Source organism: Cherax quadricarinatus, chromosome 73, assembly GCF_038502225.1.
Source record: "Cherax quadricarinatus isolate ZL_2023a chromosome 73, ASM3850222v1, whole genome shotgun sequence".
Taxonomy (NCBI): Eukaryota; Metazoa; Arthropoda; class Malacostraca; order Decapoda; family Parastacidae; genus Cherax; species Cherax quadricarinatus.
In genome coordinates this window covers 898,444-926,273 of record NC_091364.1, presented here as the reverse complement: position 1 = coordinate 926,273, position 27,830 = coordinate 898,444, and the positions used below count along the sequence as shown (strand labels likewise).

The following is a 27,830-nucleotide window of genomic DNA, read 5'->3' as shown; positions in this document are numbered from 1 at the left end:
GTACGAAATTAGGTTCTTTTTCAATGGTAGAATACAAATATTCTATATTTCACTCTTATTATTAATATGAGGTAGTACATGATTATATAGACTTGGAAAATCCTAGAGGGATTAGTACCAAACTTGCACACGAAAATCACTCCCTATGAAAGCAAAAGACTTGGCAGACGATGCAACAATTCCCCAATGAAAAGCAGGGGTGCCACTGGCATGATAAGAGACAACACAATAAGTGTCAGGGGCTCAAGACTGTTCAACTGCCTTCCAGCATACATAAGGGGGATTACCAATAGACCCCTGGCTGTCTTCAAGCAGGCACTGGACAGGCACCTAGAGTCAGTACCTGACCAGCCGGGCTGTGGTTCATACGTCGGGTTGCGTGAGGCAAGCAGTAACAGCCTGGCTGATCAGACCCTGATTCACCATGTACTTGTAGAAATAAATATCATTATTATTATTATTACTGATCCAGTGTTGCCAGACTGGGCTACTTTTGTTAGTCTTCAGTTTCTAAATATTGATACTAAGTGCAGCGCTGTATGTTTTCTGATTATTATATATTTTGTGTGTGCAGTGATTTGAAGTCAAGAACTGTCTCTAACTTGATAGTTTTATTATATATTCCGCACACATCTTGTAGGTGGTAGTCAGCAGATTACAAAGGCACGTAATGGGTTCAGGAACTGTACTGCAACATTTTATTAGTGATAAAAGTATCCATCAATGAGTGACAGGTGTTCACTATCAGGCTGGTGATAAACTTAAAGTTTTAAAGTTGCCGCCTTCCTCGTGATGGTGACGTCATCTATGTCACAGGCCTGTGTTTACCAAAAGTATAAGTAAACCAAGTTATAATCACATAGAATTTAATAATTTTATTGGTTTTTAACATTGGTAAAATATGGAGATTACGTAAGAAAGTTTGATGCTCTTTTGTAAAAATTTCAGTATTCTCCATCCGAAACTATTTGTTACGTCATTCATTTATAACCAAAAACCAGAGATTCAGGGATCACCAAGACACGGTGAAGGCTATTGCAATGGCCTCTACGTCTGCATTGCAGGTAAATAATGACACGTGAGCGCAGTGATATATCATACCAAGCTCAAGTGTTATAATTTGATTATAAAGTATATAAGAGATGCTCTCAGAAAATTAATGATTGCCGATCCTCTGCTCTGTCTTGATTGGCAAACGGAAATATTTGATTCTACACAAGAATGTTACTTTTTTGTATTATATACCATATTATGTCATATTATACTAGTTATGGCATTAAAACCAGTATCTACTGATTAAAGAGAACATGTTATCATAGTATTATATTTCTGAAGTAAATTAGTGACAATATTTTATGGGCAGAAAAGTATTTTCATAAGTTTTGTTTTAGAAAATATCTTCTTTAGTTACATCAGGCAAGCAATTTACATTTTTTAAATTAATTTTATTTGGGCAGTTATAATGCAAGAGGTGGATTTCATTGCAAGCTTCTCTGACAAGCTATTTTTTTATTATGTATCCTAACCCGTGGCCTGGTGGCTAAAGCTCTCGCTACACACGCTGAGTGTCCGGGTTTGATTCCCAGCGAAGGTAGAAACATTGGGTGTGTTTCCTTACACCGGTTGTCTATGTTCACCATCAGTAAAATGGGTACCTGGGTGTTAGTGGACTGGTGTGGGTCGCATCCTGGGACAAAATTGACCTAATTTGCAGGAAATGCTCAGCATAACAAGTGTCTTTCTGTATATTAGTTTGTCATTGATGTCAGCTATGGCTGTATACCTTGTACATGTACTTGTAGAAATAAATGTGTTATTATTATTATTATTATTATTATATGCTGCTATGTATGATTTACCTACCTACCTGGAGGGTATACTGGGGATCAATGCCCCCGCAGCCTGGTCCATGACCAGGCCTCCCAGTGTATCAGGGCCTGATCAACGAGGCTGTTACCGCTGGCCTCGCGCAATCCAGCGTATGAACCACAGCCCGGCTGATCTGGCACCAACTTTAAGTATCTGTCCAGCTCCCTCTTGAAGACAACCAGGGGCCTACTGGTAATGCCCATTATTGCTGGTGGGAGGTTGTTGAACAGTCTTGGGCCCCGGACACTTGTTGCGCTTTCTCTTAGTGTACCAGTGATGCCCTTACTTTTCACAGGGGGTATGTTGCATCACCTGCCAAGTCTTTTGCTTTCATATGGAGGGATTTCTGTGTGCATATTAGGGACCAGTCCCTCCAGAATCTTCCAGGTGTAGATTACCATATATCTCTCTTGCCTGCACTCCAGTGAGTACAAGTCAAGTGCTTCCAGGCATTCCCAGTAGTTAAGGTGTTTGATGCAACTTATACGTGCAGTAAAGGTACTCTGTACATTCTCTATGTCTGCAATTTCACCTTCCTTGAATGGGGATATCAATGTACAGCAGTATTCTAGCCTAGAGAGAACAAGTGATTTAAAAAGGATCATCGTTGGCTTAGCATCTCTTGTCTTGAATGTTCTCATTATCCATCCTATCAGTTTCCTAGCAGATGTGATAGTGGCATTGTTGTGGTCCTTGAAGGTGAGGTCTTCGGACACTACCACACCCAGGTCCTTCACATTACTTTTCCGCTCTATTATGTGATTAGAGTTTGTAGTATACTCAGTAGACCTAATTATTATTTCCTCCAGTTTTCCATAACGGAATAGTTGGAATTTGTCTTCATTGAACATCATATTGTTCTCTGTTACCCATTGGAAAACTTGGTTTATATCTTCTTGGAGCTTTGCCGTGTCCTCACTGGATGACACTCATGCAGATCCTAGTATCGTCTGCAAAGGATGATACAGTGCTATGGTTTACATCTCTGTCTATGTCTGATATGAGAATAAAAAACAGGATAGGTGGGAGTACTGTGCCTTGTGGGACAGAGCTCTTCACTATGGCAGCATCTGATTTAACTCTGTTTACCACTACTCTTTGTGTGCGATTGATTAAGAGGTTGAAGATCCATCTGCCTACTTTGCCAGTTATCCCTTTAGCACACATTTTGTGTGCTATTACACCATGGTCACACTTGTCAAAGGCTTTTGCAAAAATTGTGTATACTACATCTGCATTTTGTTTTCCAGTGCATCTAGGACTATATCATAGTGGTCTTGCAGTTGCAAAAGGCAGGAGCGACCTTCTCTGAAACCATGTCACCCTGGGTTGTGCAATTTTTGGGAGTCCAGGTGGTCTGCTATCCTGCTTCTTAGAACTCTTTCAAAGAGTTTTATGATATGGGACGTTAAAGCTATTGGCCTGTAGTTCTCAGCTACTGCTTTGCTGCCACCTTTATGGAGTGGGGCTATATCTGTTGTTTTTAGTGACTGTGGAATCTCGCCTGTGTCTAAGCTCCTTCTTTATAGCATACTTAGGGCCCATGAGAGGGGTTTCTTGCAGTGTTTAACCCTTTGACTGTTTCCGACGTATAAATACATCTTACGAGCCAATGTTTCTGACATATTTATACGCACAAATTCTAGCGGCTTCAAATCAAGCGGGAAAGGCCTGGTAGGCCTACATGAGAGAGAATGGGTCTCAGTGGTCAGTGTGCACCCTGTGAAAAAAATCTGGGACCCAGTGGTGCATTGTGGGAACGCCATGTTGTTAGTCCATTTTCACCATGCCTCTCGGTAAGAAGTTCCTCACTCCTCGGCGGATTGGAGGTCTTTTGTTCCCAAGTGATAGCTCTAACAGCGATGAAAATGTCAGTGACAGTGAATTCCAGGGTTTTGAAGTGAGTGTTACCGGAAAAAGTGCCCAGGATAACGTAATTAGTGATGAAAACCCAGATGACCCACAACCTTCCACCTCTGGTGCTGGGCCGGCTTGTTCACGTTCACGTTCGCCTGTACCAGGATGAAAGAGGAAACTATTTGGTCGTGTACAACACCCAGATGTTAGCAGTGATAGTGATAGTGATAGTGATTTCAAGGTCATTGAAAGCAGTTCTAGTGACAGTGAGAGTGAATATTCCCCAGTGAAGCGGCAGTATGTACGACGTAGCATGCGGTCTGGTAGTGTTTCATATGTTGCTCCAAGGGGAAGGAGAAACTCTGGGAGCACATCCCGTGGCCCTACACCACGACCTGATAGTGAAGATGACGATATTGTAACGATGGGTATGAATGATGTGAGTGATGGAGCAGGCAGTGGTGGTGATAGTTAGAGTGGCACGGCCCATGTGGCACCATCAGCGGGCCATGCTACTACCCACGCTGCTGACTCTGCACAACAACCAGCCTCACCCTACCCCACACTCCCACAACCTGCACCACCACAACCTGCACAACCACAACCTGCACAACCACAACCACGGTACAATATCCAGACCCCACCAGCAGACCGCATCTGGGATTGGCAGGACAGTGACGAGTTTGTTCCCAGTCCCCATGACTTTGATGAAACACAAAGTGGAATAAAGCCATCTTGTCCACTTGGGAACAATGCCAGTGAACTGGACTGCTTTGAGTTATTCTTCGATGAACCCCTGATGGACATCATTGTCAGGGAAACAAACACATACTGTGATTACACCATGGCAAATACAATTCTCTCACCAAAATCACGGCTACACAAGTGGAAGGAGACAACTGTGGCAGAGATGTACCTGTTTTTTGCCACAATAATGCTTATGCCACATATGTATAAGCACACTGTCACCACATACTGGGCAACAGAACGCCTGATTTCAACTCCAGGTTTTAGTGACATTATAGGTGTCAATCGTTTCCTGATACTGTTACGTATGTTACACTTTTCAGACAAAACCAGGCCTGACAGAAGCGACAGGTTATATAAGATCATAAATGTGTTTATGTACCTGAAACAAAAGTGCTGCATGTATTTTTATCCCTTCAGGAAGCTTGTTATTGATGAGTCCTTGATTTTATTCAAAGGAAGACTCATTCAAGCAATATATACCAAGCAAGAGGAAACGCTTTGGTATAAAGCTATTTGTACTGTGTGATTGCAGAAGTGGTCTAGTTCTGGATATCATTGTGTACACTGGCAGTAATACTTTGAGAGATACCATGAAGTTATTGGGTATCTCTGGTGATGTGGTTCGAACAATGATGGAACCATATCTTGGTAAGGGGCATATGTTATTTACTGATAACTGGTACACAAGCCCCTTACTCAGTGATTTCTTGCGAGTGAACTTGACAGATGTGTGTGGCACAGTGCATCGTAATCGTAAACATATGCCAAGGTTCGACACTGGCACTCGCAGAGGTGAGGTGCAAGCCTTTGCTGCCAATGACATCATGGCATTTCGGTGGCATGACAAACGTGATGTCACATTGTTGACATCAGTTCACAGAAATGAAATGGTACCCAGTGGCAGGGACAACAGAGAGACCAATGAACCCATTCTAAAGCCTGCAGCTGTCATGGACTACAACCTCAATATGCACTTAGTGGACAAATGTGACATGCAGATTGGGTTTGCAGACTGTGTACGCAAGAGTTATAAGTGGTATATAAAACTTTTTTTCCATCTTGTTGATATCTCTATGCTAAATGCTTATAACATATACAAGTTGAAGACCAACAAAACACCAAAATATGGTGAATTTTGCCTGTCAGTAATCAGACAAATAATTGCAAAGTACCAAGGAGCAACTCCTGCAATAGACCAGTGCCCACACACACCATCTCGTTTCAGGCCTGGTGATCACTACCCCATACAACTGCCTCCTACTACTGCCAAGAAAAATGCTCAGAAGAGGTGTTATGTATGTATGCATACCACAAAACGCCCACAAACACGCAGAGACACTCGTTTTATGTGTGAGGAGTGTGAAGTGCCCCTCTGCATATACCCATGTTTCAAAGAGTTCCACAAGCTGCAACAGTTCTAGGAACGTGTTTAGTGACTGTACATATGTATATATATTATGGAACAATAGTAATAAACATTGTTTTGTATTGTTTGTTTGTGTAAACAAAGTGTATACACAAACTAATAGTGATAAAGTTTGTTCTGTTATTGTGTTGTAAACAATGAGTGTATATTTGAAGAATGCACCTTACATTGGTCTCACAGGCCACATAAGTTACCTGGAACAGAAAAATATTGAAAAATGCAAGAAACCTTTGAATTAGAGTAAATAAAAGAATACTGGGCGGCAGTTGCCGCTGTTGCCGTACACACGTCACTTTCTGCAAACTTTGCGGCTCTATTTCTCGGTAAGTACTGATGGCAAAAATTTTTTTTAGGCTTAAAACGCTCACAAAAATATTCCTAACATTTTCATAAGAAAAAATAATTTTTTTTTTCGAATATTTGGCGACATAGAATGACAGTTTCAAAGAGGGGCCTGAAACAGTCAAAGGGTTAATGAACACCGAGTTCCACAAGTCTGGGCCTGGGGTTGAGTGCATAGGCATGTCGTCAATGGCTTTCTCAAAGTCTAGTGGAGTTAGGGTTATGTCATAAATTCGGCATTCATTGGCAGGGTTTTGACTGTATTTGTGTATACCTGAATAAACTTACTTAATTACCTATTAGCCATGGAAGAGTTCTTAGAGTATAAACCTTGGTACAGGAGGGCCCTGCATATACAGCACCTTCTTTTCAGTGTTCCACATTTTCATTGGCTTCAAATTGAACCATTGTTCAATATGTTCCACTGTTGGCAGTTGTCACCAGCAGCTGGAACAATGGCTCAATTGAAAGCCAATGAAAACATTGAACACCAGAAACAGGGGCTGTACATGTTGGGCCCCTCTTGTACTAGATATACCATCAAGTGATTTCAATTCAAAGTTTATTCTCTATAAGGATTTCAATGCTGAGTTTACAGAATTTGGTTATTGTGTGGTTTACATGTAGTAAAATAATAATTACAGAGTGTACCACTAGAACACCTAGCATGGCTAGGCATTTCGGGCAGACTTATATTAAATCTTAAGTTTAAAATATTACAAAATTTTGAGGTAAGTTGGTATTATGGCTAAGTGACTAAATACTAGTTGTGAGTTTAGCAATGTGAATGCTTTTGTTTTGTTACTATACATAGTTTCAGTATTGGAGTATCACAGGCCAACTTATGACTAGTTAAGATTCATTATTTTGAGATTGAGATTGATATTTATGTTTATGGTCAAATGGGTGAGTGAGTGTAAGTGTGAACCACCAGGTGGTATTCGTATTATTAGTTGACAGGGTGTATCAGGGAGATAAGATGTTTTCTGATGGTAGTTTTGAAGGTGATGAATGTGTCTGCAGTTTTGGAATTTTCAGGTAGGGTGTTCCAGATTTTAGGGCCTTTGACATACATTGAATTTTTGTAAAGGTTTAGTCGGACACGGGGAATGTCATAGAGATGTTTGTGTCTGGTGTTGTGCCTGTGGGTTCTGTCACAACTATCAAGAAAGCATTTTAGGTCAAGGTTAATATTGGAATTTAAGGTCCTGTAGATGTAGATTGCACAGTAGTAAGTGTGGATGTACTGAACAGGGAGTAAGTTTAGATCTATGAAGAGTGGGGGGGTGTGTTGCCAGGGATGGGATTTAGTGATTATTTAGAAAGACATGAGCAAGCACTAGGATATATTAAAAAATATTTTGATCTTGTGATTGCTTTTATCATAAAAAAGATTAAAAATGACATTTTATATATAGGTAAAATGTGAAATGTAAGGCTGGGTAATGGTCTGATAAAAGTTACATAGTACGAGTAAGGTATGAGGCGGTATCAGGCAGCCTGTGAGGTCATCTGTTAGGTAGGTGTGGCTTAACTTGGTTAAATACTAATTGTTCTGGTGTTTTCAACGTGTTATAGCCTTAAGCCTCTTCGATCCGTGTTGGTGACAGCAGTGAATGAATCTTTGAGGCATTTTCAATATCTAAGATCAGATTCTGTGATGACAAGATGTGCCTCTTTCCAACTCATTAAATATCCCTTGAAGTTTCTGTGGACCTGTTGTACAAAATTTGCTCATTAATGTCTCACCCTGCCAAGGGTGAGACATAGGCAACTCTCCATACACCTATTTCCGTTATTCACCTACTGTAGCCATAAATTATTACCTAGGTGTTAGTTAGCTGTTGCAGAATTTAGAGTAGCTATCATCAGTATGGATGTGAATGAGTACAATGTTAGCAGACTATTTGTTGACAGTTTCAAGAAGTGTCAGGGAATTTTTTTTTATTCAGTTTGGTGCCCCTTGCCATAGTACATCCAAAGACATAATAGATTGGTTAATTGATTTTGAAATTTCCTTCTTTAATGACTGGCCAGCTAACTCACTAACTTAAATCTGAGAGAGAACGTATGGAACCTTATTAAGTAGCATATGCTTTGTGGCATGGACATGCACACCATCCCTGAACTCTCAAGTGCCATAAGTAGGTGTGAGAAGGTATTGACTTTTCTATCCTAAATAATGTTGTTATTTGTGCCAAGGAGATGTAAGGAGTACATCAAAAGGAAGGGTAATTGCTTGTGCCTCTCCTTTTGTTACCCCTCCTACTTTTGGTGCCCCTCCTTTTACCATTGCCTATAGTGTTTCTTCTCTTTTGCCTCTTCTCATTTGCACACCCCTCCTTTGTTGCTCCATTCTCTTGCCTCCTTCTCTTGCTTACCCTCCTTTTTCACCTTTACTTTTTGTTACCTCTCTTTTTTGCCCCTCTTAAAGTACTTCCCATTCTCACGTCCTTTAAATTAAAAAAAGTAGTATATTAGAGTGTATTGAGATGTTCTGTATCTGTACAGATGTATCAAGAGTCAGGCACAATAACTAGAAGCTAGCACGTGGTTTAAATACTACTCTTCCTTAATGGAGCATACACATTTGATCTTTCCAAATTTCATGGGTTGAGAGGTGACAATGCAACTATCAGTTGGAGAATTATTATTAAACAGTCATTCAGCAGTGATCAGGTGAGGAAGGAAGAGGTGGTAAAGGCTACCTAATTGCTGTATGGAAATTACCTTTACAGTATTATACAAGCTAAACTCGCCAAAATTTTAACAGGTCTATGCTTTGCCTGTTATAATTATGGTACCAAATATTTCTTGGTTAGTTATAAATATATATTTTAGTAGGAAAGTTTGGTGTAATATTAAAAATTCAATTTAAGCCATTAAATTTAATTATAAATCAATATCTTGTAATTTTGAAATGTTTTGGCCTTTTCATATTTGTTGCAGAAAGCAATTGACTTGGTCACAAAGGCTACAGAAGAAGACAAAAGCAAGAACTATGCAGAGGCACTGAGACTTTATGAATCTGCAGTGGAGTATTTTCTTCATGCTATGAAATGTAAGTCAAGTACTCACCTATTTGTTGTTGCAGGGGTCGAGACTCAGCTCCTGGCCCCACCTCTTCACTGACTGCTACTGGGTCCTCTCTCTCCCTGCTCCATGAGCTTTATCATACCTCGTCTTAAAACTATGTATGGTTCCTGCCTCCACTACATCACTTGCCAGACTATTCCACTTCCTGACAACTCTATGGCTGAAGAAGTATGTACTCACATAATTGTACTCACCTAATTGTGGTTGCAGGGGTCGAGACTCAGCTCCTGGCCCTGCCTCTTCACTGAGTGCTACTATGTCCTTTCTTTCCCTGCTTCATGAGCTTTATCATACCTCATCTTAAAGCTAAGTGTGGTTCCTGCCTCCACTACCTCACTTGCTAGGCTATTCCACTTCCTGACAACTCTATGACTGAAGAAATACTTCCTAACATCCCTTTGACTCATCTGCATCTTAAACTTCCAATGGTGACCCCTTGTTTCTGTGTCCCCTCTCTGGAACATCCTGTCTCTATCCACCTTGTCTATTCCACGCAGTATTTTGTATGTTGTTATCATGTCTTCCCTAACCCTCCTGTCCTCCAGTGTTGTCAGGCCGATTTCCCTTAACCTTTCTTTGTAGGACATTCCCCTTAGCTCTGTTTTGTTTTGTGGAAGTATTGTATGAAAGTAATAAGGCTTTCAGTATTATCTAAAATTACAGGTGACAACAAATAGTTTTTTACTTTCCAAGTGTTTTATCTACTTTTCTCTAATGGCCTCTTATGTAGTTTTTACAACAGCATCTCTAAGGGGACAAGCCTCTAATTTAGAGGGTCTACCCTTCACTTTTTTTTGTAATATCAGCATAGCATTTGTCATTTTCCCTAACCTCTCCAGAGCTGATGCCTTAGTTCTCCAGATTCCTTAAAAGTTAGAAGTGATTGTAGCACTTACTACCTCATCTTGTAATATTTCATTCTTTTATTACTATGAACAAAAACGTTTTAGCATTCTTTAAGTATATAACTTTTCTTTAGTTAATTCCTATGGCCTTTTGTTTTTGTCATTAATAGTGCTAAGAAATTTTTCTTATCAGTCTTTTATATCCTGTGTCATTGTGCATGCCCATGATAGCAGATGCCAAAATGAATGTTATACGCTTTGCCTCTTATACAATTAACTTCATTTTATTTATTTATGATTGAGTTTAAACTGTGAGTAAGTGTTGAAGTTAACTCTATATTCCAGATGAAGTTCCAAATGAGCGAGCAAGAGACAGTATTCGAGGCAAGTGTAAACAATACCTGGATCGTGCTGAAAAACTCAAAGAATATATTAGCAAGAATAAGGAGAAAAAAAAGCCTGTGAAAACTGGAGAAGGAAATTCAGGGTGAGTAACTGTATAAAAAAAAAATTTTCAGTCCCATTTTAATTTTCAAGAAAAGCTATTGTCCTAAATACTGGCATACAGAATATATTGCTGTGAATAATTTGTTCTTTGTTTCCATATTTTTTAAATTTCAAGAAAAGCTGCTGTCAAATATTGACCTTGGAAATCAATTTGCCCAGTGGTGGCTGTAGAGCTTATTACAAATATTTCCATTACAGAAAATCTCTGGGATGGTTAAGCATAAGTGGCATGGCATAAGGGTCTGTCTTGTCATCAGAATTGTTGTTATACTGCATGTAGATGACAAAGAGAGTGGGTTATGAAGTACAATAAAGCACAGAAATTTGCTAGTGACATTAAACAAAGAAGCAGTTTTGCAACTTCTTAAATACCAGAGATTGCAGGCTGACTTGAATAAGTTAGTAAACTGGATTTAAATGGCAAGTGAATGTCAGTGTTGGGAAGTGCAATGTAAAGCGCAAGGAAAAATGGAAAGTTTATTGTAAACACCGATCTAATTAAAGTAGATTTAAGAAAGATTGGAGAAGTAGTGGAAAATAATATGAAGTAAAGTAGGCAGTGTACTGAGGCAGTAAAATTAGCAAGCAAAACCATAAGCTTCATTTCCCAGGCACTGTATGACCTCTATGGGTTTAGCACTTTCTAGTGAATAAAATAGAATTACTCGTAAATTATTTAAGTTTTGATACGAAAAGGTTGTGCTTAGTGGATAAGGTTTTGGTAAATCCTGTTCTAAATTCTAGTAACATATCCATTTCCCACCAAGGCAGGGTGACCCCAAAGATGTAATCACTCACCATCACACTCCCTAGCAGTCTTTTCAGAAAGAATTAATCCTTGCATTCCAATGACAGCTTGCAGAAACATTATTGAAAACAGTATGAGTTCTGCAAACTAATGTCTGGGAAATTACTTGTTACCTTTCCTCAGCCTATTAGTTTGTCTCACTTTGAATCTTGCCTTGTGTTTGTCAGGTATGTGTGCCTATATTCAAAGGTATACAGTACTTTAAATGATACCTCTACCTACTATTCTTATTTGTAAATAATTGTTTGTAAATGACCATACTAGAGACCTTTCTATAACCTAAGACAATGCAATGTTTGAAAGTTAGAAAGCTATAAATCTTTATTAATTTTATTAAGCATTATAAATTTTTATGTAATTTGTGCCAAAATTTCAGCATCTTGTTTTTCCAATATAATTTGTACAGGAAAAGGGGCAGCAAAGATTCAGATTCAGATGATGATTCAGACCCTGCCAAAAAGAAAATGGAAAACAAACTGGAAGGGGCAATTGTGGCTGAGAAGCCCAATGTTAGGTGGAATGATGTGGCTGGACTGGAGGGAGCCAAGGCAGCTCTCAAAGAAGCTGTCATTCTACCAATCAAGTTTCCCCAAATGTTCACTGGCAAAAGAACAGCATGGAGGGGAATTTTGCTCTTTGGGGTAAGACTTTTCATATTCTTACCATCACTACTGTTGTTTCATAATTCAAAGATTCAGTTAGTCAAGTACACACATGCACACACTTACAAAGGATTTTTTTTCTAGCATTCTTAATTTTTTTTTTAACACGTCGGCCATTTCTCACCGAGGAAGGGTGACCCAGAAAGAAAGAAAGAAATTTTTTTATCATCATTCATCACTTTCACCATCACTTACACATAATCACTGTCTTTGCAGAGGCGCTCAGATACGACAATTTAGATGTCCCTCCAAACTGCCAATATCCCAAACCCCTCCTTTAAAGTTCAGGCATTGTACGTACTTCCCATTTCCAGGACTAAAGTCCGGCTAACTGGTTTCATTATTTATTATTAAACATTAGGTAAAATGAAAGGGGGCAAGGCAGCCGGGATAAAGATAGAAATGTTAAAAGCCTGTGGGGATATAGTTTTGGAGTGGTTGGCGCAATTATTTAATAAATGTATGGAAGAGGGTAAGGTACCTAGGGATTGGCAGAGAGCATGCATAGTTCCTTTGTATAAAGGCAAAGGGGACAAAAGAGAGTGCAAAAATTATAGGGGGATAAGTCTGTTGAGTATACCTGGTAAAGTGTATGGTAGAGTTATTATTGAAAGAATTAAGAGTAAGATGGAGAATAGGATAGCAGATGAACAAGGAGGCTTTAGGAAAGGTAGGGGATGTGTGGACCAGGTGTTTACAGTGAAACATATAAGTGAACAGTATTTAGATAAGGCTAAAGAGGTCTTTGTGGCATTTATGGATTTGGAAAAGGCGTATGACAGGGTGGATAGGGGGCAATGTGGCAGATGTTGCAGGTGTATGGTGTAGGAGGTAGGTTACTGAAAGCAGTGAAGAGTTTTTACGAGGATAGTAAGGCTCAAGTTAGAGTATGTAGGAAAGAGGGAGATTATTTCCCAGTAAAAGTAGGCCTTAGACAAGGATGTGTGATGTCACCGTGGTTGTTTAATATATTTATAGATAGGGTTGTAAGAGAAGTAAATGCGAGGGTCTTGGAAAGAGGCGTGGAGTTAAGAGATAAAGAATCACACATAAAGTGGGAGTTGTCACAGTTGCTCTTTGCTGATGACACTGTGCACTTGGGAGATTCTGAAGAGAAGCTGCAGAGATTGGTGGATGAATTTTGTAGGGTGTGCAAAAGAAGAAAATTAAAAGTGAATACAGGAAAGAGTAAGGTAATGAGGATAAAAAGATTAGGTGATGAAAGATTGGATATCAGATTGGAGGGAGAGAGTATGGAGGAAGTGAATGTATTCAGATATTTGGGAGTGGACGTGTCAGCGGATGGGTCTATGAAAGATGAGGTGAATCATAGAATTGATGAGGGGAAAAGGGTGAGTGGTGCACTTAGGAGTCTGTGGAGACAAAGAACTTTGTCCTTGGAGGCAAAGAGGGGAATGTATGAGAGTATAGTTTTACCAATGCTCTTATATGGGTGTGAAGCATGGGTGATGAATGTTGCAGCGAGGAGAAGGCTGGAGGCAGTGGAGATGTCATGTCTGAGGGCAATGTGTTGTGTGAATATAATGCAGAGAATTCGTAGTTTGGAAGTTAGGAGGAGATGCGGGATTACCAAAACTGTTGTCCAGAGGGCTGAGGAAGGGTTGTTGAGGTGGTTCGGACATGTAGAGAGAGTGGAGCGAAACAGAGTGACTTCAAGAGTGTATCAGTCTGTAGTGGAAGGAAGGCGGGGTAGGGGTCGGCCTAGGAAAGGTTGGAGGGAGGGGGTAAAGGAGGTTTTGTGTGCGAGGGGCTTGGACTTCCAGCAGGCATGCGTGAGCGTGTTTGATAGGAGTGAATGGAGACAAATGGTTTTTAATACTTGACGTGCTGTTGGAGTGTGAGCAAAGTAACATTTATGAAGGGGTTCAGGGAAACCGGCAGGCCGGACTTGAGTCCTGGAGATGGGAAGTACAGTGTCTGCAATCTGAAGGAGGGGTGTTAATGTTGCAGTTTAAAAACTGTAGTGTAAAGCACCCTTCTGGCAAGACAGTGATGGAGTGAATGATGGTGAAAGTTTTTCTTTTTCGGGCCACCCTGCCTTGGTGGGAATCGGTCAGTGTGATAATAAAAAAAAAAAAATATTTAAACTGGACCTCCAATTCCACAGATTCATACCCAAAGTTTTATAGTGATGCAGTGACTCAGCATAGACAGAACTGCAGTATAATTTTAAGTTACATTAAACAGTTTGATGTTTGGAAAGATAGCACTAAATTGTAGGAATTTTATAACCTTTATTATACACAGCAATTTGGACATGTCTGATACATGCCTTCTTGAGGTAAAATAACAGTTGAATATAATCTACTTTCCTGTAGTTTGATTATATAATTGTTTGTAACCTTTCAATTAAACTACATGTATTTCTTTATATTCAGTATTCTTACTTGGGTTTATCCACATTGTCCTTGGCTGTGATATTTATCACATTTCTTGTTTCTCATTTTTTAACATACTGGCCATCTCCCACCAAGTAGGGCAATCTACAAAAGAAAATGCATTTACTGTTATTCATTAAATAGCTGTCTTGCCAAAAGTGTGCAGACATCACAATTCAAATGACCCTCTTATCATGCAACATCTACACCCCTCCAGCATGCAGGCACTATGCTTTTTACCTCCAGGACTTTAATCTTGCTAATCAATTTCTTTAAATACCTTCATAAGTGTTGCCTAGCTCACACTCCAACACCATGATGAGCCATACCTTAAATTTTATTAGCTGTCATTCACATCATAAACTATTACAGTAATTGCTGCTGCTGCCAAAGTTAATTTTTTCAATTGTTTTTTTTTAACATGTTGGTCATTCCCCACCGAGGCAGGGTGACGCACAAAGAGTGCGCTGCGGGTGAACCGGGGAGGAGGGGGGAGAAGGGTGTGTGGCAGGGAGAATGAAAAGGGTCGGGTGGGAAAAAACTTTCATCATCATTCATTACTTTCACCATCACTCATACATAATCACTGTCTTTGCAAAGGCACTCAGATATGACAGTTTAGATGTCCCTCCAGATACCATTGCATAATCAGTTAGGAACTAATTAAAGAACTGAGTTATTGTTGAGGAATTAATTTTTTATTTTAACCCTGAATCTATACAGCCTCCTGGTACCGGTAAAACTTACTTGGCCAAAGCTGTAGCAACTGAAGCAAACAACTCCACATTCTTCAGTGTGTCTTCAGCAGATCTAGTCTCAAAATGGCTTGGTGAATCAGAGCAGCATGTCAAAACATTGTTTGAGATGGCTCGTGAACATCGACCTTCAATTATCTTCATTGATGAGGTTGATTCACTTTGTGCATCAAGATCAGAGCAGGAGTCTGAGTCAGCCCGGAGAATTAAAACAGAGTTCCTTGTTCAAATGCAAGGTAAGTGCAAAGAGCACCATAGTATTATCTGCCACCCTGCCTTGGTGGGAGACGGCCAGAATATTAAAAAAGAAAATAGTTTTGCATTATCTGTTTACTAGATACCTAATTTATAAGCTATATATAATTAAATAAATCTTCTTTGCTGTCTGTATAGATCTATGCTGGTGTTCTGTGAGGAATTTGGTGCTCTAGATGTTCAGGCCTTTTTCTAATAATTTTTAATGCTGCATTGCCTATTCATTTTCATTTATTTTTTGGGTGGTATTAATTGTAAGGTTTGTTTGGAAAGCTGATTAGATTTATATTTTAAACTGAAAGTCTTTTCATCCTTAAGTATGACCTTATTCACTGGTATGAGGATCTACAGAGTTTTTCTTCGATTATTACATATGAGCCTTTTAATACTTTAGAAAATGTTAGATAGGTTAAGTTAATGACATTTTATTATCAGGTGTGGGCAACCAAAATGATAGCGTTCTAGTTTTGGGAGCCACAAACATCCCATGGGTCCTGGATTCAGCTATTAGGAGAAGGTTTGAAAAGAGAATTTACATTCCCCTACCAGAGGAACATGCTCGTACTAGTATGTTCAAGCTTAACTTGGGTGATACACCGCACAGTCTCACAGAGGATGATTTCCGTTTACTAGGGTCTAAAACTGATGGGTAAGTAACAGATAAGTTTTTTGTCTAACGTGGTGTAAAGAATTCTTGTCTCTACATAAAAATTATTTTTAAGACCAGATATTCTAAAGAAAAATCATTATATTTTTTAAAGTTGTTGAATTTGTTAATAATAGAATATTGGCTCATAACCTCAGTGTTATTTTTGGGTCTGTCTGTACTTCATTTAATTAATTAGATATGAAAATGTAAATGTTAAATATGGAAGTTAATGCCTTTATGGAATTGCAGTTCTGGACCTGATAATTTATATTATGTTATTGAAACTTACTTTATTTATTTGCTAAAAAAGCATAGCATTATATTTTAATGGGTTCTGTTAATTCTGACCTACCTACCTCTTTTATCTTTGTTATCTTCTTCCTATTTAAGAGATCCTAGTTCGAGAGAAAGTGACAGAATAGTATTAACTGCCTGATCAATCAGGCTGTTGCTGCTTGCAGGCTTAAATAGCTATCACAGTTAGGTTGAACAGACACTGTCTGCAGGAATTGATAGTTTCCTCTAAATGACTTCATATAGATATTTTTATCTGTACAGATGAGTAAAATGGCAAGCATGTACATACAAGCAAAAGTTAATTTTCCTTCCACTGTTGCATTTGCAAGAAAAAATGCATAAGTCCTCTAGCAAGAATATTTGCCCATGAAAAAGAATTATGACTTGGGAACTGCTTCACAAAAATCTTTTAAGTGTCTCACATAGTTGCTGTTCTTTTCTTTGTCCATACACACGAGAAGATGAGTAAGTTTAAGAATCTTGTACAGTACTTGGATTCAGTGTACTCTTTATTTTTCTGTGTATTTCTTAAGTAGTATTTCTTATGGCATTTCCTTGTCAGTTTAGGAAATTTGATGTTTAATTGGGCTGTTTGGGCAATGATTTTCAAAATCATTAGTATTATTGTGTTATTTTATATTAACACATCAGCCGTCTCCCACCAAGGCAGGGTGGCCCGAAAAAGAAAAACTTTCATCATCATTCACTCCATCACTGTCTTGCCAGAGGCACGCTTACACTTCACTTAAAACTGCAACATTAACACCCCTCCTTCCGAGTCCAGACACTGTACTTCCCATCTCCAGGACTCGAGTCCACCCTGCCGGTTGCCCTGAATCCCTTCATAAATATTACCTTGCTTACACTCCAACAGCATGTCAAGTTCTAAAATCCACTTGTCTCCATTCACTCCTATCTAACACACTCATGCATGCTTGCTGGAAGTCCAAGCCTCTTGCACACAAAACCTCCTTTATCCCCTTCCTCCAACCTTTCCTAGGCCGACGCCTACCCTGTCTTCTCTCCACTACAGATTTGTTCACCCTCCATTACAGATTTATACACACTCTTGTTAGTAAATATTGAAAATGTGTGTAGCCAACTAACCATTCATCAGTGATCAAAGGGTTAAATATATAATAAATAAATTTTTATTTTCTAAAAGCACATAAATGTCATAGTGTTTTGTTAACATTTTTGGCAGAATTAAATTATGACTGACCACCTTGTTAAGCCAGGTAAGGTATTATGAGAGTGTGCCTGTAATAGTTAGGTAGATGATTTGAATACATTGGGAGTGTCTTTAAGAAATAATGAATATTAACAGTTCCAATAAAAAAATGTCATTTAACAACAAGGCACAAACTTTTGAGTATTATAATATAACATACACAGAACTGGTACCATGGGGAAAATACTGTTTGATAAGCTTTTTTTATTTGGTGAAGCCTATATTATCTTATCCTCCATCTTAAACAGAGAGTTCGGGGTTATCAACAATTTAAGCAGTGATGGTGTTCCTTGCTACTAGACATAAGTTGGCTGCTGGTGTATTTATGTTATTGTCATTAACCTATAATAAATACTGTATATTGTTGGTTAATTTATATTTGTGTTAACTTAATGCAACCCAGGATAACATGTAATTGACTTAATGCGTGTGATGAAACTCTGTTTGGTGGGTCAAATTTTATGTATAGTATATACAGTGAGAAGCAGTTGCATGCAGTAAAATTTACTACAGTGCTTGTATTCGCTGATTGCAGTCAGTTGCTATAGTATAATAACCATGTAAATAATTTTCCACAGGTACTCCGGAGCAGATATCAGTATTGTGGTACGTGATGCTTTGATGCAGCCAGTTCGAAAAGTTCAAACTGCCACGCACTTCAGATATGTGCGTGGCCCCTCACGAGAAGACCCCAATGTGATTATAGAAGATTTCCTTATGCCATGCTCTCCAGGCGAGCCAGGAGCTATGGAAATGACATGGGAACAGGTACCTGGTGACAGGCTAATGGAACCAATTGTCTCAATGGTAAGCTGATGCTATTTTGTGTTTGTGAGCTCCAGTGCTTGAGTCCTTTTCAGTTTTGGTTGGTTGATACGAGTTAACTGTTGAGATGGTGTGATCATCTAGAACATTGAGCAAGATAAATTGATTAAGAAAGTGCATAAATATAGGAGCAAATGGATTTTTGTTTAGGGGACATCCAAGGAGGTGTTAAAAGAATATTTTGAGAGGTAGGGGCTTGAGCATGAAGATGTGTGTATTGTTTAGTCATACTATGCTCACCCATGGTCATCTTGTAGAGTAGTAATGAGAAAGACACTATGTTTGCTGCAAAACATGACACTTTTGTGAAATTCAATCATGGATGAAAAAAGAGAGTAAAGGTGTCATTGCAAACATAATGTCTTTTCTAAATATCTGTCGGCTTACACCATCATTCGTCTACTTATGGAGTAGCCTGAACAACTTCGTGAGAGTAGCCAGGTCATACTAATGTGACACATTTTTTTTAAGCTGCTTCATTTATCAAAACAGCTGATGCTGTTTTCAACCCATCCTTTGGTGCCTTGCCATTCTTATTGTATCTCCTCTTTAAAAGTCAACCTTAAATACATCCCTTATTTGACATACGTACATTATGTCCTAACCCTTGGCACTTATTCTTCTTTTAACCTCTTAACATTAACCACCCATTCAACACCGAATGACTCTCACAGGTTTGGCATTTTACTTTTACTCATATACAGGATAATGATTAACCCTTTCAGGGTCGAGAGGCCCCCTCCTAAACTTGTTCTCAGCGTTGAAAATTTTTCGGGGAAAATTTTTTTTTCTAATGAAAAGATAGAGAATCTTTTCCCGGTCATAATGACACCAAAAGTACGAAATTTGATGGAAAACTTACGGAATTAGGCTCTCGTGAAGTTAGCGGTCTCGACAATGTTTGTGCATTGGCGATCTCACCTACTTTGAGCCCTATTTTCAGCCAATTCCAGTGTACGAGTCGACAAAAATCATAACTATTTTGCTAGAACTCCATTTTTTCTATCGAATGAGTACAAGAAACCACCCATTTACCGATTTCAACTATCCAATAAAGTGTTCAGAAATTAGCAATTTTGCCAATTTCACACAAATTTCAAAAGATGCCAATTTCCAAATAGGGTCCAGAATAAACAAGACAGACACTCCTGGCACTAAAATAACATTTCCTCTGTTCATTAGTCATGTCCCCAGGCCCCTCTTACATTTCTTTTGCTTTCCACTTTGAATTTTTATTCTCACAAAAAATTGAAGATTTACTGTTATGCAGACTACTGCATTAGTGTAGAAATGGTATAAATAATATCAGCGCACTTGTGAAAGAATATTAGACTCATCAGTTGACGTGTATTGGACGCATGGCATGATTTGTTTACTTTTGAACTTTGGCATAAAGCGAACATTTCTGCTACTTTGAGCTCAATTTCAAGGTACTTTACATTGTGAAACCAATCAGAATCATCTCAAATTCTGTAATATGTCTTCCATTCTGTAAAATGAGACCAGGAAAACAAGAATACAACCATAAATACCATATGAAAATACAGTGCAAAGTTGCTATTTTAAACCAAAAACACGGTCAAAGTTTTTTTTTTTCTCATTACGCACTGTGTGCTGCAGGATTTTTTTTATACTGCGCATACTGACCACAGACCCATCCTTTCATATGTATGCCTACCAGCTTTCTCTTGCTAGATTTGAAGGCGCTAGAATTTAGGTGTACTAGTACGTCAATAACCCTGGTGCGTAAGCCGTACTAGTACATTGGAAACCCTGAAAGGGTTAACAGCTGGTTATATAGTAATGTACATATAACTACTTATACATAAATGATATTTATAATTCCTGCTTACCAGATTTACTTCCTGCTAACCTTGTGGGTCTTATTTTATCTACCCCTAAACCTATGTATGGAGCCTGCTTCCACCACTTCATCAAGATTATTCAACTTTCCGACCAATCCAAGACTGAAGAAATACTTCCTGACATCTCTGTGCCTCATTTGTGTCTTACTTTCAGCTATGTCCTGGCTCTCACCTTTCAAACAGCCTATCCTTGTCCACTTTATCAATTTCTCTGAGTATTTTGTATGCTGTTATCATGTCTTCCCTAGTTCTTCTGTCCTCCAGTGTCATATTCAGTTCTGTTAGCCTTTCCTCGTAGTTCATACCCCTTAGTTCTGGAAAAAGCCTTGTTGCATACCTGTACACTTTCTCCAATTTATTAACATGCTATTATAAGTGTAGGTTCCATACTGATGCCGCACACTCCAAGATGGGCCTGATGTGCTGTATAGTGTCCGGAATGGCTCTTTGAGATTAATGAAAGCTATTCTTAGATTTGCCAGACGAGCATTTCCTGCAGCCTCTGTCCCCAAGTGTACTCTGTGTCCAGTCTTCTTGCCTCTTCCTCAGTGTTCAGTGCCATCCATTTTCTGGGGTTGAATTCAAGCTACCATTCACCCAAACAGTCTTGAAGTTTGTCCAGATCTATCTGGAGCCTTTTCTTGTCTTCATCTATTTTTATTCTCATTAGTGGCTTCAAGCTGGTGAGGACTGATAGTACCGAAGGTACTGTACTTATTTGTGAGCTGAATTTTTTGTACATAATTTATTAATGTGCGCTGAATTAGTTTTGGTAATGTTACTTGCTTTTATCAATTTTATATGGTCTTATTTCTTTGTTGTAGTGTTTAGTATTTTAATGATTGGGAATATACACATTCTGTATTTTAGTTGTGTTTAATGTTAGATACTGTTATGTGGTGCAAGCAGGAGAGTACAGCTTCTCCTCACTTAATGATGGAGTTCCATTCCTAAGACCATGTCGTTAAATGAATTCGTCGCTAAGTGAGGAGCATACTATAATGGTAGTGAGTTTGTGTCAATCATCTTTGATATTATTTTAATGTCGCCTTTGCACCATTTATAACATTTTTAAATGTTTATACAGTAGTGTACTGTATATTAAAATAAACAAAATAGAGGAAATCAGCTCTAATATACATTATTAGGTATGAATACTCATCAGAGAGCCCTCATAAGTCCGAGTCGTCGGTAAACGAGTACATCGCTATATATTTTTTCAATTATTTTGTGGAATAAACTAGAGCACCTGATCAGGGATACCTCCTTTATTTGCTGTATTACAAACATACTTTAAAAAGTAAATTTTTTCTTCTAATACCTTAGTGAAAGTAGATGTATTAATTTCTGTTCGTCTTTACCAGAGAGACATGCTGCGTTCTCTAGCAGATTCGAAGCCATCTGTCAATTCTGAGGACCTGGAGAAATTGCGCAAATTTACCGAGGATTTTGGTCAAGAAGGGTAAAAATTACAGTAGTCCATTGTTATTCAATAAAGAGAGAAGTACATATACAAAGATTTTCTAGGAAATTAGTAAATTCAGCTGTTGTACTATTGCTTAAGCTACAACATTTGTATATTTATTTTAAAGAGTTTGTATTTAATGAAATAATTCATCATTGAAACCTATACTGTACAGATCTAGCATTGAGAATGAGCCACCAATGATTCTGTTTTGCAAACTGTTAAATCAGTAGATGTTCTATAGACATATGATAACTGTAATGTGTGTAAGGTACGGGATTGTTGTTGCAGAGGGTGGCCCTTGTTACACAGGAATCATGTTTTATCTAAATGCTTGTTTGTTTTCTTGTTTCTCTACTATGAATGCCTTTAATTTACAAAATTTAAATAATCATATGATACCTAAAACTGTAAATTATTTTTCTGTATTTCCTTGTGATTGAATAAGCAAACCAAATTTTTTCTTTTAATTTTTTAAATAAATTTTTGTTTTAAAAATATATAATGATTTATTTGTAGAATAAGTTTAAATATTCATTCTATACTGATGTAAGATTACTATGTACAGTACATGCAATATCTATGTGACTAATAAATAACTTATAGAATATCTACTTAAAGGCTACTGTTAATTTAGTGCATTCTTTTGTAAACCTTAGAAAACTCTTGTACATGTTATGTATTTTGTATATGGCAACAGTTTAGTTTGGCCTGCAATGTACAGCAGGTCGTGATTATTACTGTGCTTTGTTTACGAGGTTAAGATTAACTTTTGCATAATACAGTTTGATGATTTTCTTTTCCATAAAGATGAAAACTTTTATTATTTTTAATAATGAAATTATATAAATTGTGCCTAATGCCTTCATAGATAATGTATAGAGCGATTCTTTGAATTATTCGTTATGCATAAGAGTGAAGTGGGTGTGTGTTGACCTAGGTGTTAAGACAGATTTCTGCTTAGGCACCTTGCTATTTATTGAAAAAAATACTGTGCTGGAAACAGGTAAGTAAAACACTAGAATATTTGTGATGAATGGTTTGAAAAACCGACAAGTTGAAGATTGAGACACTTATGCAGCATATGGGAATCTTTATTCAGGAAACGTTTCGCCACACAGTGGCTTCATCAGTCCAATACAAAGAGGAAGGCGTAAGGAGAGGAGGAGAATGAGGTAATCAGTCCCTCAACCTGGAGTCGATGTGTTCAGTCCATCAATCTTGATTGATGGACTGAACACATCAGTCCAATACAAAGAGGAAGGCGTAAGGAGAGGAGGAGAATGAGGTAATCAGTCCCTCAACCTGGAGTCGATGTGTTCAGTCCATCAATTCGCCACTGTGTGGCGAAACGTTTCCTGAATAAAGATTCCCATATGCTGCATAAGTGTCTCAATCTTCCACTAGAATATTTTTTTAAGTTTTGTTTTAGAAAGTGGTTGTCATCCTACTTGACTCCCTCCCTCTTTCCACTTAACTTCATTCACTCCTTCCTCCATTCCTTTATGGTTCCTTATCTTTTATTCCTTCCCACTTCTCCTTCATTCCTTCCTACCTCCCTTTCCTTTATTCCCTAGTATCCCTCTCAATCTCTCTTACCTCCCTCCTTTCTCCCTCTTCATTCTATCCTATCTCCCTCCTTTATTCTATCCTATATCCCTCTCCTTCATTCTGTCCTGTCTCCAGCTTCTTCATTCTCTTTCAACCTCCTTCATCCCCACTTATATAATTTTTACCTCCCATTCCTTCATTTCTACTTACTTCTCTATTTTGTCCTACCTCCCTTTCCTTTATTCATGCCCACTTCCCACTCTTTTGCCTCCCCTTGATTCCTATCTACTTTCCTCTCCTTCGTTCCTTTCTGCCTCCCCCTCCTTCATTTCCTCTTACCTCCTCCTCCATTCCCTCTCTTTCTCCCCTCCCCTTTCTTCCATCCTTCTTAGCATTTCCCTCATATGTTTCTTTAATTTGTGTTAAACTTCAGATGAAATACTATGTTATTCTTGTCTTGATTTGTCAAACACTTGTCTGCCTGTGGTCACTAGTAGCACTGACTATTGGTGTATGTATTTAGGTCTAAGTCTAGTGTATGTAATAACACAAACGTATAACCTCATCATCTAGTGCATCAGTCAAGTAATTTCTTGTAATGACGGTAATCTGACTGTATTCTTTGTCTAGTGTATATATTAGTGTTGGTATTTTTGCCATTTTAATGTGTTGAAATTACATGCATGGCTTCTTTCAACCTACTTTTAGCAGAATTGTTACTCAATTTGGAGGAAATCATTGAATTTCACCTTAACACTATGATGGTGTGGTTATAACAAACTTAATGCATAAATGAAATTTCACAGTTTAACTGATAGTTGATGATTCGATACAGGCCTTAATTTTAAAGTTTAGAGCATTCTGGGTTTATAGGTAACCTTACGGTGATCATTTACAACTACATTCTTAAATATGTATGATTATGAGATTATGGTGTAATCTCGTTTGTCAAATATTAACTGCATATGTGACAGAAAAAATTGCTAAACGTGAAAGATAATTTTAAGAAGCTCGCTCTTTCTTTGAAAGCAAAAGCTTTGATGTACAGTATATTTTTCCTAGTTACTTATAGGCATATGATTAATAGTTTTCTAGATACAGTATATATTATAATTGGTCTGCACTATTTTTGTGTTTCTTGCCAAAATATCTGAGAGATGTGAAAATACTTTTTCTTTTTTATGGTAAAATATGCTTGGGAATTGATGCTACAGCATTTTGAAGAAAATAATTAAGAACATTGAAGAAAATATGCATCTCAGAACTATCAAATACAGTGGAACCTCTACTTACGAGTGCATCCACGTGCGAGTTTTTCCAGATACGAGCAGTCGCTCGGTCAGTTTTTTGCTTCCAGACGTGAGCGAAATTTCCAGTTGAGAGTGGGCCTCAAGGGAGGTTCCTTGATGCTGGTGAAGGGTTCTTGCTTTTGATCTAGGGAATTAGATCTCAGTTGTTTGTTGGACTATCTTATTGAAATTTGAGCAATGTATGATGGAAAGGTGCTTCTTAATGTAGCCTCCCCTTAGCAGTATACAGTGGACCCCTGACATTCGATGGCATCGACATTCGGTGCATTTTAACGCAAAAATTTCGCCTCGACATTCGATGGAAAACCCGACATTCGATACGATTTGTATGAGATGTGCCCACGTGTGGCCTGAACTGCCCCGTGTGTGCCAGTGTTTACAAGCCAGCCAGTGTGCACGCATCTAAGGATACATTCGGTACATTCCATATTATCCAAATTATCACTGTTTTTGGTGCTTGTTTCTGCAAAATAAGTCACCATGGGCCTCAAGAAAGCTTCTAGTGCCAACCCTGTGATAAAAAGGGTGAGAATTAGTATGGAAATTAAGAAATATTTTGAAGGGTTTGGGGTTAACCCTGAGAAGCCTATGCCAGTTGTGGACTCCATTGTGCCTACTTCAAAAATTAAGGAAATGTGTGCAAAGTGGGTTGAACTGCAAACCTTTATGGATGAAAATCACCCTAACACAGCTGTTGCAAGCTGTGCTGGTGACTATTACAGTGGCAATGTTATGGCCCATTTTAGACAAATCTTAAAGGAACAGCGACAGAGGTCCAGTGACTCAAGCTGGTCCTAGTGGCATTAAAAGAAGGGAAGTAACCCCGGAAAAGGACTTGCTACCTCAAGTCCTAATGGGAGGGGATTCCCCTTCTAAACAGTAACAACTTCGACACTCCCCTCCCATCAATCATCACCAGATCTTCATTAAAGGTAAGTGTCAATTATTCTATTGTTATTGTAATTATTCTATTGTATTAACTCAATATTTCATGTGGTAAATTTTTTTTTTCATACTTTTGGGTGTCTTGCACAGATTAATTTGATTTCCATTATTTCTTATGGGGAAAATTAATTCGACTTTCAATATTTTCGACATTCGATGAGCTCTCAGGAACGGATTAGTATCGAATGACGGGGGTCCACTGTATTTTCGTATGGTTTTTATGGTTGTATTCTCGTTTTTTGGTCTCATTTGATAGAATGGAAGATATACTACAGAAATAGATATGATTTTGATTGTTTTCATGACGAAGAGTAACTGAAATTGAGGTCAGAGTAGCAGAAATGTTTGACTCTTTGGCGATGTTCGAGAGAAAATAAATGACGTCACCGTCGAGTACCTGTCCGATTAGCACTGCCCCTCATTTTTCATATATTGGAAAGCTCTTCAACACGCTAGCAAAAGTAGGAGTAGACATCACGAGGCAGCAGTGGCAGACAACATGAAACAGCAGTGTCTGACTTTATTGGGTTATCCTAGGTTCTCTATACATGCAGTCAGCAGCAGGAATGGCCACTGTGGTGGCCTTATAAACCACAACACCACCAGTGGCCACTTTCACCACCACTAGCTATGTATGTAATGACATGTATTTTATTCATTCTAGTGTATATAACAGGTTTCTGTTATTAATATTGTTTATGTCATTAGATGAATTGTGATAGATAAATAAGCCATAGAGTTAATATTAGGGAAATTAGTGAAGTATTTTGTCGTGCCTGGAATTCCACTGGAACGGATTAATTCCATTTCAATTAATTAAAAAGGGGAAAATTGACTCTGCAAATGAGCAAATCCAGATGCGAGCAAGGTCTCGGAATGGATTAAACTTGTAAGTAGAGGTTCCATTGTATACCGTACTCATTGTAAAAATACTTGGTTGCAAAAGTCATGAGCATTTTCTGAATGCATTCCTGATATCTAAAGATTCTCCTCCTCAAAAGGTATCACATTGCTTCTAGATGCCAGTAGAGTGCAGTTGTTCCTTTGGTGCACAGTACATTTCATGATTAGGGCCTGGTGCAACAGGATTTTTTATTATTATTGTAAGGCTACAGCCAGTCAATTTCACTCTATACTTATTTTAAGGCACTACCAAAACAGTGACATACAAAAACCCTGGTGCACCAAGCTCGTTAGATACAATGACAATGTGATAGAATCAGTTTTGGAACTTTTTCATCAACCATTGTGAGTGTGTGCAGTTGCCTAGTTTGAGTTTGTGGGGGAAAAGGGAGAAAATGCTTTTGATCCCACCTCTAACCTGCATCCAAGTTATGTGAAATACCCATCATATCTATTTTTTTGTTTTTTAACTTACTGGGGCATGCTTCTGCTGTCATTTTTCTAGTTTCTCTTTTACTTATTTAACACTTTTAGGCTGAAATGCCTTCTGATATTCCAGTGGTATATTTAGATGTGTAATTTCTAACCATGCCTTTCTCTTCCTATTTCATCTCTGGTAAGAAGGCTATCCTTGTGTACTCTACTTATATCTCGTAATGTTTTGTATGTTATAATCATTTCCCCACTTGTTTTTTGTACTTTCAAGTTTGTCTCCTCAACACAGCCTAAATCTGAAGATAATTTTTTGGACTTTATAAAGTTTCATTCCTTGTTTAATAGTTGAGGGCTCTGTGTAGGTACTGCATACTCAAAAATGGGTCGTACATTTGAAATAAAGTGTGTTTTGAATGTTATTTTTTTTGTCTGCGTTCCTAAATGTCATTTAATTTGCAAGCTTAGCATGTGTTGCTGTTATGGTACTATTTATGTGCCCTTCATGAGGACAGGTTGAGGGTGATATATTCCTAGGTCCATTTCATCATCTACTCTTAACAGTTACTGAATATCTTCTCTTATTATGCATTGTCAGTATACTTAACAAATGATACAAGAGATAAAACTTTCACAGTAATTCCTTATTAAGCATTTTATTATTAATAGACGGACCAATTTACTTTTCTTTTTTTTTTCCTCTTCCTGAAACACGCTCTCAGAAAAATTTATGGATGTCTTGCTCCCTGTTCATTTTTTTTTTTTTTTTTTTTTTTTTTGCACGTT

The 27,830-nt window shown here is 38.1% G+C and overlaps 1 protein-coding gene across 1 annotated transcript; it reads left to right on the top strand.

Annotated features, from left to right (window-relative positions):
- Positions 1–918: 918 nt before the first annotated feature.
- On the top strand, positions 919–27,461 carry Vps4 (vacuolar protein sorting 4). Its single transcript, XM_053794696.2, has 8 exons — positions 919–1,064; positions 9,194–9,305; positions 10,531–10,672; positions 11,907–12,141; positions 15,285–15,552; positions 16,007–16,220; positions 18,327–18,555; positions 21,803–27,461. The coding sequence occupies exons 1-8, from the start codon at positions 1,041–1,043 to the stop codon at positions 21,902–21,904; spliced, it is 1,326 nt and encodes a 441-aa protein (XP_053650671.1). The 5' UTR covers positions 919–1,040; the 3' UTR covers positions 21,905–27,461.
- Positions 27,462–27,830: the final 369 nt, after the last annotated feature.